Here is a 15,330-nt window from a genome sequence, read left to right as displayed (position 1 = left end):
GCTCCCACGTGGTGTCCTGGCTGAGCAGCACAGAAGTCAGCCGAGCCCCACTGCAGGAGGCGAAGGGGGGCAGAGCAGTAATGTTTATTGCTAGGGGCGGGGCCTGGAGCCGCTGTCATACTGCATGTCACCGCTCCGCCCCCCTTCACTTCCCACCGTGGTGCTCAGCTGACTTCTGCGCCACTCAGCCGGGCTGCCGTGGGGGAGCCCCAACGGCCGCTTGCTCCACTTGCTCCCTCGTGGCGGCCCGGCCGAGCGGCGCAGAAGTCAGTTGAGCACCATGGTGGGAGGCGAAGGGGGGCGGGGCGGTGATGTACACAGCCAGGCCCCATCCCCTATGTACATCACCATCCTGCCCCCCCCCCTCCCGCTGTGGCACTTGGCTGACTTCTGCGCCGCTCAGTCAGGCCCCCGCGGGGGAGCCAGCGGTGCAAGCGGCCGTTTGGGCCCCACGCTCCCCATGCAGCACCCCTGTGCTGCATGGGGACTGCAGCTCCCAAAAGGCCGCTTGTGCCACTTGCTCTCCCGCGGTGGCCTGGCTGAGCGGCGCAGAAGACGGCTGAGCACCATGGCGGGAGGCGAAGGACGTGACTCAGGAAACAGCGCCGCCCAGAGGGAACAGCCAGCGTTACAGACATTGGGCTACTATATATATGATTTGCTCCACTATATTTCCAGTTAGCAGAATTCGACTGGCTGATCTATCATTCCCTGGATTCACTTTGTTCCCCTTTTTAAAGATAGATTCTATCTTCACCCTTCTCCCATCCTTTATGACTTCACGCATCTGCCATCTAGAACAAAGAGCCATCCTTTAGGTCGGGGTGGGCAATAATTTTTGATAGGTGGGGCCACTCCAAGAATTTGGAAAGTGTGCAAGGACTGCACCCTTCCATATTAATGGAGGAGGTGTGGGGTCTGGGATGGAGGTTGGGGGCAGAAGGGAGTTTGCAGTAAGGGATTGGGGTGGAAGATCTGGGAGGGTGTGGGGTCTGGGAGGGAGGTTGGGTGAAGGAGGCAGTTGTAACCTGGGTTAGAGGATTAGGGTGCAGGGGTTTGGATTGTGACCTGGGGGAGGAGACTAGGGTGCAGAAGGGGGTAGGGAGGTTTAGGCTGTGATCTAGGGCAGGGGATTGGGGTGCAGGATTTGGGAGGGAATATTGGGACGGGAGGGTGGGAACAGGGTTTGGGTTGTGACATGAGGCAGGGATTGGGGTGCAGTATCTTGGAGGAGATATGGGGGCAGGAGGGGGCAGAGGGTTTGGGCTGTGGCCTAGGACAGGAAGGGCTGTTACCAGGGGTAAGGGATTAGGGTGCAGGAACTGGGAGGGGATATGGGTGCAGGAGGAGGGACAGAGGGTGTGTGTTATGTGGGATAAGGGGGCAAGGTGTTGGGGTGCCAGAGGCAGGCTCTGTCTGGGAGACTCACCTGCTTGATTCCCAGTCAGCTGCCTTCTAAAGCAGAATCCCCCCTGCCTGCTCCGCCCCCACCCTGGCTGCAGGACCCATGTGGTTTTTGAACAGCTATGAGCCTGAGGGGATACGGGGAGGCGGGTGCTTCACAAACTGCCTGTTGACAACAGGCAGCTCCCATTGGCCAGGATTGTGCTGGGGTTGGGGGCAGTGCACGAAGCCTATCTTCCCTCCCCTGGACTCAGAGTTGTTCAAACAGAGCCCTGCATGTTTTCTCCACAGCATGCAGAGGGCAGGCAGGGAATCTGCCTGAGGCCCCCCATGGTGTCCACGGCCCAGAGCTGGCCTGCAAAGGGTGCTTTGCCCAGGCCTGCTATTCTGCTCCTAACAATGGGACTTTCCCACCTTTAGCACCTTTCATCAAAGCACGTGACACACAGGAACTACCTCAGCCTCCTTGCTCCCTGTGAAGCCAGGCACAGATCAGGTCTGGTTGCTGGTTCCACCTGTGGGACCGTGAGCACACAACTAGCATGTTGTGGGGTAGCGATGAGGCTGGCAGAACAAGCATCAGTGGACAGTCCTCTGGAAAACTTTGCCCTGGTTTTCTACCAAGCTGGGAGAACCTTGGTGTGGGCCGTGCCCCCTCTCCCAGTGTATTGCATGAAGCTCTGTCTATCTCTACTCTGACAGCACCAAGGGCCGGCTCAGTCCTGTGGAATTCAAACCCAGGGCTCCGGCCACATAAACCTACTAAACTGCCTTTGAAGGGAATCTTTTCCAAAGCTTTCCAGGTGATTGCATTAGCTGTTTAAAGCAACTCCCCTGTTTCTCTGGGCAGATTCAAAGGAGTGCCTTTTCTGTCTTCTTCGATGAGAAGTTTTCAATTCCCTTGGATCCGTCAGCGCTGGAGGAAAACAGCCTGAGATTTTCTGTCTTTGGCATTGACGAGGATGAGAGGAACATCAGCACGGGGGTAGCAGAGCTGAAGCTGTTGGATTTGGATCTGGCCAGCCGCTCATTCAATGCTTGGCTCTATCTGCAGGACATGAACAAGGTGAGCGCACAGAAGTTAAGCACAGTGTTTTCTGTACTTTCCCGGTCAGCCAGCGGCACAGCTGGGTTAGGCTACCTCTGCAGCGGGAGCTGTCCAGTGCTGAAGTGAGACGGAATTTCCTACTTACTAATGCGTTTGGAAACCAGAGCAGCTGCTGAGGCATGAAATCTGCAGGCGCATTGGGGAACACAGAATATGTTGTCACCTCAGGTCTGGTCATCCAATGGCAATGACCAATATTTCCTGCTGTGCAGAGCAGTGAACTCCCCCCCCCCCCCATAATAGGTCAATGGAGGGATGATAGGAGTTACTATAGAGAACTTTCTGGGTGTCTGGCTGATGAGTCTTGCCCACATGCTCAGGGTTTAGCTGATCGCCATATTTGGGGTCGGGAAGGAATTTTCCTCCAGGGTAGATTGGCAGAGGCCCTGGAGGTTTTTCTCCTTCCTCTGTAGCATGGGGTACAGATCACAGCTAAAGGATTCTCTGCATCTTGAGGCCTTCAAAGTATTTGAAGGCTTCAATATCTGAGATATAGGTGAGAGGATTATTCTAGGAGGGGTGGGTGAGATTTTGTGGCCTGCACTGTGCAGGGGGTCAGACTAGATGATCATAATGGTCCCTTCTGACCTTAAAGTCTATGAGTCTATAATGCACCTCACCAATTGCATAATTAGTCACCTCCTCCCTGCAGGGCATCAGTGACCCCCCCACGCATGAGCATCCTTATCTCAGCTTGCAGAGCTCAAATAGCTCCTCGCGGGGAGGAGCCAGAGCACCAGAGTTGAATCCAGACCCAGATCTTCCAAGCATTTGGGGTGGTTGGTTCTGGGGTTGGCTCAGGCCCAGCTCAATTCACTAAGCATCCTTGAGTTGTTAAAAGCAGCAGCAGTTTTTGTCTCATCCTCCACAGGCTGAGGTGAAATAGTGTTTCCTCTTCTGGCTCTAGATTCACAGATAGATCCTCAGTAGGTGTGAGGCAGCATGTCCACCAGCCCCCTGCCTTTTGATTTACTCAAGTGACCCCGTTTCTCCCAGTATGGGCAGGAAGGCAAGGGGACTAGGGGAAGTGATCAGGGCTTCCCTCTGCTTCTGCCACCATCGATGAGCATTGGATGTCACACAAGATATGTGGTAATACCTTATGTGGCTTCCCAACCATAATATCTCAGCCCCTCATAATCTTCCATGCCACACCCCTTTGTGGTAGTGTAGTGCTATTTTCCCCATCTGCAAGAATTGAGACACAGAGACTAAGACCTGGTCTACACTTAGAGTGCGTCTGCACTGCAGGGGTTAATTCAAAATAAGCTATGCAAATTGAGCTATGTCCATTGCGTAGCTTATTTTGAAATAGCTTATTTCAAGTTTTGGTGCTGTCTAGACAGCACTTATTTTGAAATAGAGCACTCTTCCCCCAACTTCCCTTACTCCTCGTATAATGAGGGTTACAGGAATTGGAGTAAGAAGTCTTCCAACTTGACAGTATTTCAACATTATGTCAAAATAACTTCCAGCTGTGTAGACATGGATTGTGTTATTTCAAAATAACACTAGTTATTTTGACATAATGTAGCTGTGTAGACATAGCCTTAGAGTTTAGGTTAACACAGCTAAGGCTCTCAGGGGTGTGAAAAGTCTACCCCCATGAGCACTGTAGCTCTGCCACAGCATAGGTTGATAAAAGACTGTTTTTGTCAACCTCAGTACCATCACTTTGGAGGTGAAGTTGCTACATTTTCCCCCCCCCCCCCCATGATCACACCCCTCTGCACTATAAGGCTGCTACAGTGACACAGCCACCCTCAGCCAGGGAGTTGCCCATGGTCACACAAAAAGTTTGTGGTAGAGGAGTGAATTAGACCCAGGTCTAACCACTAGACCAACCACTGTAGGCTATAGCCCTGCCTGGCTTCTGCCCACATTCAGAGAAAAACTTGCCCCACCACCGGATAGTTATTTCTCCTTCCCCTCTTCTCCATGAGTCGTTCATGCTGACGTTTGCAGTTAGGTGACAATTGGTGCCTTATGTGCCCTGCAGGTAGTTGACTCGGTGGGAGAGATTCTGCTGTCTCTTAGTTACCTGCCCACGGCAGAGAGGCTGACGGTTGTTGTGGTTAAAGCCAAAAACCTCGTGTGGACCGATGGCAAAATGACAGCAGGTGAGTGCGGGGCCATGAAAGTGCCACTCCCGCCAGAAGGGGGATGGGAGGGGTCACACAGGTCTCCCCTTCCCCTGATTTCTGCCTTTCATTTAGCAACAGCTTCTATTCAGAGATTTTCAAAATGCAGGCTGTCCCCCTTCCCCTCCCCCCAGGGATGAACATGTAGGGCGGTGAGCAATGAGACCAGCCCTGTTCAGCAGGACTCGGGGAAGGTGTGCTCCCCTCTCCCACTCACCTCAGCTATGAGCCCCATTTGCTCATAATCTTGAAATCATGTCCCCCCCCCCCGTCACACAGCTACATGTCATCGCTGTGCTAATGGGCACATAATACCCCTTTTCCCTGCAGTCCAGCGATCCCAGGGCTCAGCCAACATAGTCTCTGCTTATGGGCAGCTGGCAAACGATGGCTCTTTGCTTCCTCTTGCCCATCCAGACCCTTTTGTCAAAGTGTACTTGCTTCAGGATGGGAGGAAAATCAGCAAGAAGAAGACCGCTGTGAAGAGAGATGACACAAACCCGGTGTTTAACGAGGCCATGATTTTCTCAGTGCCCGCAATCGTCCTCCAGGTGAGAACTTCCCAGGCCAGGGCCAGACAGAAGAGCTGTAACTTTTTTTTTTTAAGCCAGAAAACCTTACAACTGTCATGAGATCCACCCAAACCTGCCTCTTGGTTCTACCCCACAGGGTGCATTAAGGACTCACTTTCAATGACAGTGTTCCCTCTTCTAGGAAATTACAGCGCACTAGGGCCAGGGCTTGTAACTAGAACTGCACCGTGACCTGTAAAACTTAACTCAGCCTTAGTCTCGGGGACATTCACAGCTTTGCTGAAATCTCCCTGAGTCTGAGTGCTGCTTATACCTGGGAAGAGATCTGGGCTGGGAGTTCCCTGGTGCGAATCAGGGACATTAAAATTAAATCCTGCCACTGAAAGAGAAGGGCCAAAGGCTGAGATCTAACCAGGATCACTGCATGGCTTGGAAGCAGAGAGTAATTTCATTTAGCAAGTCAGCGGCTTGGGTTTTAGCAGCTAATCAAAGTGTCTGAAGGAGACACCTTCAAAGGAGAGATAATAAGGAGGAAGCCTTCCTCAGTGGCATGGAAACAAGAAAGAGCCTATTAAGGGGTGGTTGCCATAACAACATCTCCAGGGGGCTCCTCCTGTTCCTCCCACCGGGAGGGTGATAGTGCTGAGATCAGGGAGAATTGGACAAAGAGAAGGGAAATGAACGTGTCCGTGATAATGGCTAGAGGCAGCCAGTGAAAGCTGGCTCTGGAGCGTATGCATCTAAAGGTGCTGATGAAACACACTTGAGACTTTCCAAAGCAACTGGGAGAGGAAATCTCAGAAAATCAGCTTCAGTAAGTCTAAGGACTGAGACAGGTCAGTGGCTGGGGGTCTAGGCTGGGGCCCAGGGAAGCAAGGTGCAGTTCCTCATTCCAGCACAAACTGTCTGTGACCTTGGACTCTGCCATGTGAGTCCCTAACTGTGAAATGGCGATAGTGGGGTGGTACATGAAAGATGGGGAGTGATGGGGCTATCCAAGTACCTCACGCAGGCAGGCAGAGATACAGTCCCTGAGGGCTGGGAAGAAGCAAACGTGGGGTTGGAGCTTTGTGTAGGGGGGAGACTGCAGGAAATTGCCCCCTACCTTATTCTGACACCCTTCCTGCCTGCGATGAGGGAGCGTGTGGATGACTGATTGGCAGAGATGGGCTATGTGAGTGAGAGCAGGCCATGCCCAGCAAATGGAGTACCCACAGCTTCCTGACTGATGGAGCAAGACCCAGCAACTGTCTTCTGTGAGCCCTGGCTCTGGAGTGAAGGCAGCTAATGGAAGCCTAGGCAGGCAAAGGGTCTCTGAGCATCAGTAATGCAGCCGTGCCTGTGAAACCTAAGGGAACTCGATAAGCACCAAGACCTGAATCCAAAATGTGTTCATTAGAACAGGTTGGAAATTTCCCACCATGTTTTTTTTCTGGTGGAAAATTGCTTTTTTCAATCAAAGTGGAAGTTTTTACAAAAAACTTTCATTTTGGTCCAAAGTTTTTGTTTATTGAGAGAAACACATTTTGAAAATCTCCAGCAAGTTTCATTTCAGTGGAGGAGAAGCCCACTTGCTCCTTTCCTTTCTTGCCACTTTTTTAAAAGTGAAAGGAAATTGGTTTTTTTTTCTTACTAAAATGACCTGTTGTTTAAAATTTCAGTCAGGGGAAAATAAAAACCAATTAGCAGAAGGCCTCAAGCAAAAGGAAAAGGATCTTTTGAAATGCTTCACGTAACACACACAATTATTTTTTGACCCGCTCAGTCTCATGTGGGGAGTGGGGGTCAAAGCATAACTTTGGATGGTAAGCAGGGATAGTAGGCCCCTGTTAAAGACAAGGAGCACTAAGGGTGCTCTGCACCTCCCAGCAGGATCAGGCTTCCTATAAGTGAAAGTCTGTTGGCCATATCCTGAAGGGTGCTGAGTTCCTGCTACTTCTGAGGCATCAGTTGGCATGGTGCACGGAGAATGGGTGTCTGGCTGTTCTCAGAGCTTGGCCTGGTTGAAAAGGGGAGAGTGTAATCAGTAGCAAACTCACATCACTCTGGAGTAACCTGGCCCTTGTGGTGCTGAGAGATATGATGCTGCTAGACCAGTGTTTCTCAACTGTTTTTTTATAAAGTACCCCTTTAAAAAAAAACAAAAAAACCTACCCCCCGTACCTACAGTTTTCAGACACACACAATTTTTTTCTACCATTGCAACACATTTGTTTAAACAAATTAATAATAGCCGGGCCGGCAATGCAATTTTTGGGTGTAGAAAGTACAAAAATAATAAAGCACTGTAAAGCTTAAAACAAAAATTCAGTTTTCTCCAAATTTCAGTTGTGTTGACATACCCCCCCGCCCCGACTTCTTTCTAGTACCCCTAAGGGTATTCATACCACTGGTTGAGAAACACTGTGTTAGAACACTTGCACCCATCGGTTCCCCCCGAACAGAACTGCACTGGCTTCATGCTGCAGCTCCCAGAGTACCAGGAAGAAATGCTGGGTTTGCTGTTCCCGTCTTGAGCTTCCAGGGAGACTCGTTTCTGCTCAAGCGCCTCTCAGCAAGGGCCTGATCGGAAGCCCATTGGTCCCCTGTCTGTTCCTGGCAGCTGGCTACAACATGGGAGAACGTGCTGTGGCCTCCACTCTGCGATTCATCGTGAATTCGTGCTTGTTCTGGAAGGACATGCTGAAAAAGCAGGGCTGGGTTGCTGAACTCACCTGAGTAATCTCCACTTTGTGTGCAGGCTCACACAGAGCCGGCGGCTGCGTTGCTTAGCTCCGGCGAGAAAGGGGCTGCTGTGATTTGGCACACAATGGAAATATTCCCTGGGCTGAGGGCTGAGTGACGCTCCTCAGTGCGTATTATTCATAATGCTGGCCTCTCGGGCAGTAACCGCACCTATCCTAGCTGTTAGCATTGAAGTAGGCTTTTACTCTGCAAAGGGTCTGTGTATCCATGGTTCCCAGTAGGGATATGAAAGGTTAACCGATTAAACGGTGGGGGCAGGAGGCTGCTTCAGCCCCACATGGAAAGGGGCTGAAGCAGCTCCTGTCTGCAGTGAGCCCCAGCCGCCCAGATCAGCCCCGTCCATCACGTTTAACTGGTTAACCAATTGAATGGGATTTTACATTCCTAGTCCCCAATCCCTCAGCAGGTCAGCTCCCACTGTGCGTGCAGTTATGCTGACTTGAGTGACAAAAATAAGGCTTTATGGCTTTTTACACAGAGCCAGCTGCACTCCCCCTGGGAGACTAGTCTGCCTTGTGTTGTATTCCAGAGACAAGGTGGGTGAGGTAACCTCCTTTAGTGGACCGACTTCTACTGGGGAGAGAGAGACAAGCTTTTGCACTCAGAGCTTTTCTTCTGGTCTGGGCTGGAGTGGGAAGCGAGAGTGAGATTAATTGATGTCACAGACACAACGTGCTAGTGCAAGTTTCTCCAACTTGCATTCTTCTGGACTCCTCTCAAATCCAATCCACTTTCCTCAGAGTTTGGCCCCTTGAGTCTCCAAATTTGGGCTGGACAGCTCATAAGAGCCTCTGGAGATTTTGGACACTCTGTGCTTTTAGGGATAACTCAAGCATTACCTCTCTATATTTGACCCTTGCCTTTCACTGACATCTTGGCGTCAAATAGTGCCTGAAAATGATTTTTTTTTAAATTACCCAAACCCTAAAACTGTTTAAGTTCTGAGGGAAAGTGCAAAGCAGTTTTAATTTTATTCATATGTGTTGGCCTTTCTTCCAGTACTGACTGTAGCTGGGCAGTTGCACTTACATTGTAGTAAGGACTCTATTTACAACACTTAGCACAATAGGACCCGATCTATGACTGGGGCTCCCGGGTGCTATCCCAATACAAATAAATAAACAAATAATACAGTCGGACATTGATAACGTTTCCTGTGCCCTTCCAGGACCTATCTCTCCGGGTGACGGTGGCAGAGTGTTGCGAAGATGGAAGAGCTGAAAACATTGGCCACGTCATCATTGGCCCATCGGCCAGTGGCATGGGCATCACGCACTGGAACCAGATGCTGGCGACCTTAAGGAAGCCGGTGTCCATGTGGCACCCCGTTCGACGAAACTAAGGGCACAGTTACATTCTGAAAGTATCTTGCATGGTACCTAGACTCTTCCCATAAGCAGATATTCTTGGCAAAGGGACAGTGGTACATGGGACATACATTTTTTTTCTTCACAAGTTCCATTGAGCAAGAAGGAGGAGTAGCAGCGGAAGTCACTGAATCAGATCCTCGTGAAAACTTCAGTGGACTAAAATCTGAGAGAGGAAGCAACTCAAGTGTGATTGTGAAGGACTAGCTTTTGGGCAAACACTTCCTTCCTGGCACTTCCTATCCAGTGACACCAGCTTGGGAGCCAACCATCCCTGGTTGTCTGTGATTTTGTTTTCCAGTGAATGTTACCAAGCAGAGCTCTGTCTGTCAGCTGACTTAAGAGAGTTAGGGGTACATTTGTGATCTTACACCCATGGTGGGCTTAGCTCCACAGATTTCCAACACAGTGACTGGGGATAGTTTAGCTAAATAGATTCTCATCCACATGATGGCCAAGCTAACATTGTACCACCAGGTGTTTTCAGTGCAAGGTCCAAAGAGAAATTTAGGCTGCTAATACAGTCCTCCCTGACAAGAGAGCTGTCTCTAAGAAGGGAGCTTTGATTCCTCCTCTGGATGGCTCCCTGTTAAAAATTGAGTTCAGGCAGAGTGAGCATCTTTAAAAATAGCAGCTGCTCATCTTCCCTGTCCAATTACTGGACATCCTGAGCTAAACTGTGAGCAGAGGGAATGCAAATATTGAAATTTTTAATAAAGGAGCAGCCTCTTTAAAAAGGAATGGTATTTCTCAACACTAATATGAGCCGGGAGGAGAGTTCCTTTAGGAAGAAAAGCCACCATTTTCCATGGCCCATCCTCTCTAAGGCTTGATTCTGCAGTTAGTGGAAGCCAGGAGAAGTTGAGGGCCCTCAGCACCTCACAGGATGCTATCTTGGATGCTTGGGTTCAGGAGGCCTCCATACTTGAGTTTGGCTGAAATTCTTAACATTTCTTACAGGTGCTGTCCTATTGCAACCCGGGTCCCTGCCAGCTCTTGAAATAGCTCCCTGCTGGCTTTTGCCACAGCTCAGCCAGTTCTTGCAGCAGCGTGTACCCGCTTACTTTCACTTCTGAGTGTCTCCCAAATCTGATTGGGAAAAAGATGGGGACCGGGGATGGAATTTGATAAAACATAGGTGACTCCTATTTTAAGTGGGGAAAATGACCACATACAAAACAATTGGTTTCTTTACCCCCTCCCCCCACTCGCTTCTGTTTTTCAACCAGTTCTGGAGCCCAGCTTGAGACACAGGGGTGCCAATTTCCAGAGCTCCTCAGCTTCTGCCGACTGTCAGCCGGGTTTAGGTGTGCTCAGTACCTCTGGAAGCCAGGCCCACAGGCGCCCAACACTCGTACTGGGCACCCCACAGTGTAGGCCACAGTTTTTACTCAGTCCCCACTTAAAGGTCAAGTTGAGGTAAAGTTTAGCACATGCCAGCTAATCCCGGCCACTCTTTCTAATCAAGGTACAGCTCTCACGGGTTTCAGCTATCGCAACTGTATTGCAAGTCTCATTATTTTTGGTGTTTTCCAGCAAGGCCCGGCTCTTGGAATCATGTTACTTGTTAATCTCACTTAAACGCCCCCCCCCCCCCCAAACAAAACAAAACAGAACATTACATTTGTAGCACTCATGATAATGGAGAAAAGCTTGGAAACGTGCACTAAAGGACTCAGAAACCACAAGGCAGATATAGAGAACCCCACATTTATTATTGTGGCTGAAAAAAATCCATGAAATTTTACATGGGCTCATGATTGTGGCGAGGGTGCCTGATTCTCGGTTTTGAATATAGGGGCTGGCAACAGTGCATAGCATGAGGAGAGGGTGGTATTCTCCTAGGGAGGGTTACCCAAGCTAGTTGAGGGAGAGGTGATCAAAGAAGTGGCACACAGTTTCTTTGCTGCCTTGAGGGCTTGTGGTCACTCAGGAGCCAGCCAGGACAGGCTGCGGAGCTCTCAGACAGCGCTGCCATGTCTTGGCAGGTATGAAGCCATTGGCAGGGCTCCCCCGGCTCCAGAATACACCATTAACCTGGGGCCTCATCGTTTATGGGAGAGGCGGCCCAAATATCCGTGTGCACTGCAGGGAGCCCCCTTTTCCTCACCTCTTACCAGTGTAGGAGCAAGGCCCCTGCTGAAATGCCCAGCAGGACTCCTGGGTGCTTATGCAGCAGCATCTATGTCAGTGGTGGGCAACCGGCAGCCACACGTGGCCCATCAGAGTTCTATGTGCAGCCCACCAGGCATTTTGTTTGCTGTTGCTCACCCATAGGGTGCCAGAAACTGCTGGTTTCCATCCACGTCATTTTTTACCTACCTGTATTCCTGAAGCGACACGCATGTAAAGCAAGGGCACGTGACGGGAGGGACGTGCTGATCGCACGCGACATTGAGCGTGAGAGCCGTGCGCCCCTTCTGCATCCAGTCAAAGTGCTGCTACGATTCAATCAGAAATGCCCCGCAAATCCTAAGCCCTTGATGTCCGACATGCCAGCCACTAGCCCCATGCGGCCGGTCGAGTGTGGCTAGTTCGCTATAGCAGTAGCCATTGTAGGGGCTACTGCTTCAGAACTGGTTGGACACCACGGTTCTACGCACTCAAGCGCAGTGAGCCAAACTGCCCTAGGCCAGGAGACCATCTTGGTTACGACAGTCTTAGAGCCCGTTGAGATGGAGGGCCACTCCTGCGGCCCACTCGCTAGCCTAGGCAAGTCCAAGCTTCCAGAGCATGCTGTGTACCTAGTGCCACTTCTCCAAGTGGCTTCCCCCTTTTCTAGAGAAACGCGCTTATTTTCAGTGTGACTCACCCTTGTCTAATGCGTGACTCAGACGGTGGCAAAGTCTGTCAAGTCCAGCCGCTGCAGCTTTGTGAATGCGAGACTCACCAACTTTCCAGCAGGATCCTGCATTGCTAATCCCAGGGCAGCCCATGGAATGCCCCCTGTCCCCTAGCGCTGAGTTTTGGGCTTGGCTCTTGTGGAAACTCTTGCCTCCTATCCCTGAATGTGCTTCACAAATCTCTAGGATAAATTTACCTTGGGTATGAACTTTGCTGGCTCTCCAGGCCTGATCCAAAGCCCACTGAAGTCTGACTTCAGTGGGCTTTGACTCAGGAGTAATCTACTCCATGTCTTGATTCAGGCAAAGGTTAGACACCTTTTAATTTACCTGGCCTCATGTCCCAGTTGTAAGTGGAAGCAGAGCTAAGATGGTCTTATGAGTAAGACTCTGGGACTGAAACAGGGAAATCCCTGGCTCTGAGCCATCGCTGTGGTATTGGTCTGTCACTTAGCTTGCCCCAGTACTGGATGGTGTTTTATGTGAGATGTTGGCATCCAGCCACCAACTTATGTACCCCAATGTCGTGGGGTGAGATTCTTTGGGTGGTCTCTTCTGACTTTAAAATGTGTCCATTGCAAAGCATCAGCCCCACTTGGGAACACCAGACCAGGGCCAAAGTGCTTTGGCTGCAGGCTGTGACCATCTCGGCACAAAGAAGAATGAAAACGTGAAAGGTTTTAATGGGATGGACCAAAAAAATGCAAAAAGGAGCAATGGCTGTAGTTAAAATTGGTACTTCGAATGCTTAATATTCCGCTCTCGTGGTGCCATTGGGTTTTCAGCATTCCGGCAAAACAGAGTTGAGCAACATGACTGCGGTGGGGTGTGGGAGGGGGTTCATATGAAAAGTGTATCTAGCATCATGCCATAGCTGTGTTATGTATTTAAATAGTTATGTTGTCACTTTAAAGACTTATCGTTCTCGGTGGATTGCACTACAGCCCCTGCCCTTCCGCCCAGCGGGGCATGTTTGAAAGATCAATAAACAGCGAGGAGACTTGGCAAATGGCTTCATCTGAGTTCTTTTCTTGGGTGCAACGGAGCTAACACCTGGCAGCGATTGTAAAGTGGGTGAGGTGAGAGTGTGACCATCGGCAGGGGGCTCAGTTTCCCCATCCATACCAGGAGGGGGGGTAAGGCCAGCTTCCTGCATATCGGTAGCACTCTGGATGAAAGGCATTGCAGAGGTGCGGAGTCTTAATCACTGTTTTTTTTCTTGGTTTTGTATGTCTCGCCTTTAAAACCATTCTAAATGGAGAATTCATCAGCATAGGAAGAACCCCTGAGAGGTGCTACGGAGCAAGGGGAGGGCTGCGGAGACAATGCACTGTACTTTTTGTAGAGCCATCCCTTCAAAAAAAAAAATCTCTTCACATAGGCCACCAAAGAGGCATAAGATGTTTGAAGGATACAAATCCATTGCAATGCTGCAGACGCAAAGGCTCCGTCTCCTTCCCTAGGCACTGGCCCCACAGAAGGCAAGGTTCCAGACACGTGGCTGTCAAACGTTCAGAAGGCGGGTGCAGGGAGGGGCAAGGGCGGGGTGATTTCTAGGTGAAAATGTGACATTTGAAGCCGCGATCACTGCAGTTTAAACCCCATCCAGACGCGAGTTAATTCCTGGGAGCAAATGGAAAGGCCACTGTGCATTTGTTAGGCTCACCTTAGTGCCGGCTACCGGAGCAGGTGGGGGCTCGCTGGAACCCCCAGGCCCAGGCCCTACAGCCACAGTAGATGGGCCATAGTCTTCTCTGCACTGCCTCTGTAAACCCAGCGTGATTCAGCTGGAGGCAGAGGGACGTGTCTGGATTTGCACTGGGGTTAGCAGCAGCAGAAACTGTCCCAGTAAGTCTAGTTGCTCCGGTCATCCCTTGGTCTCTCCCCATCTGTTGACCTCTCTCCCACTCTTTCGTCAGCCTTTCTTTATTGTCTCTCATCTCTGTTTCCCGTCCCCGCCTTCTCTCTTTCCCTCTTCTCCCATCTCCCGTCTAGGTTCTCCATGTCCCCTTCCTGTTTTTCCATCGCTCTGTCACACATCACCTCTCCTTTCTCTGATTCCCCTTGCACCAAGCTACCTAGCCTGTGCTAATTAGCCAGCACCTGTTCTCACCTCTAATGCTAATGCCTTAGGCCCTTCCCTCGTCCGCTCTCTGTGCCGACACCCTCCTTGCCAGGTGGCCTGGCTCCAGTGCCAATATCTTAGGGAGAAAGTTCAGCAGCTCTGGAGACACCCTACACGCCTCTCCTCACACAGGTGCATTTGGCTGGGCCATGGCTGCAGTCTGAGCCCACTCTAAATCCTTGTAACATCATAAACAAATACATCTTCCAGGTTTGCTGGCTCTTTTGCCCGTGGGAATTGTGTCCCGCGCGGTCACGCAGGCGATGGCTAGAGAGAGCCCAAAGGGTTTACAGTGACTTGCTGTGACAGGCAGTGCTGGCACCAGCTTTCCCACACCAACATTGCCCTGACACACAAGCACAACAGCTGCGGAAGAGGCCACAGAAGGGCCTGGAGTAAAGAGGACTGTGAGATTTCGTCCTGCTTTCTGACTGGCTGCTGCGAACAGATGGCTTCAGCCCCTGAGAGGCCAATGACAGGCTCAGCAGGCGTGTGTAACACATTCACACAAATGCAAACGCACTCACTTGCACACCATGCACCCCCTCTGCTGCCACCAGATTTTGTGACAAACCAGTGCGCAGGAATGTCTTTTGCTGTGCTGGATTTCTGTTCCCATTACGCCAGCACTGGCCTAGCTCACTATAGACACCATCACATATAACGCCTGTATGGTGGTGTAGTCTAGTGGTTGGAGCACTGACCTGGGCTTTAAAAGCATTTGCGGAAAATCATGCCAGTCTAGACGTAGCCCAGCTGTCTCCCAAGCCGGTAGTGCTCCGGGGCTGCCAGCCAACATGCAGCTGCACTAGTGATGGCACCAGGTTCCTGCACAGGAATATATCACCATCGCTCCGTTGACGTCGGTGACACCAGCCCTGGGCATTTGGCCTGACTTTCCTAACTGGCAGTATTGCACATCGCCTTGGTTCTGAGACTCAGAGTGGCTTTTTTTTGCCCCTTATATCAGTAGTATCGCGTCTCCTGTACAGAAGCAGTAACTCCATGAGCTCCCACTCGCTGCCCTTTCTCCACGGGACTCGCCTGGGCCTGGTGAACTTACT

The 15,330-nt window shown here is 50.8% G+C and overlaps 1 protein-coding gene across 1 annotated transcript in view; it reads left to right on the top strand.

Annotated features, from left to right (window-relative positions):
* The window catches only part of SYT12 (synaptotagmin 12), a 47,898-nt gene extending 37,004 nt beyond the window's left edge, over positions 1–10,894 (top strand). Inside the window, exons 5-8 of the mRNA XM_075928338.2 lie at positions 2,255–2,470; positions 4,512–4,632; positions 5,071–5,204; positions 9,100–10,894. Coding sequence (XP_075784453.2) covers positions 2,255–2,470; positions 4,512–4,632; positions 5,071–5,204; positions 9,100–9,273 — 645 coding nt within the window. The 3' untranslated portion in view covers positions 9,274–10,894. The remainder of the gene's footprint in view (positions 1–2,254; positions 2,471–4,511; positions 4,633–5,070; positions 5,205–9,099) is intronic.
* Positions 10,895–15,330: the final 4,436 nt, after the last annotated feature.

Source organism: Pelodiscus sinensis, chromosome 5 (assembly GCF_052426305.1).
Source record: "Pelodiscus sinensis isolate ZL-2025 chromosome 5, ASM5242630v1, whole genome shotgun sequence".
In the NCBI taxonomy this organism is placed as follows: Eukaryota; Metazoa; Chordata; order Testudines; family Trionychidae; genus Pelodiscus; species Pelodiscus sinensis.
Note: the sequence above shows the minus strand (reverse complement) of the source record. Positions and strands in the feature narration are given on the sequence as shown.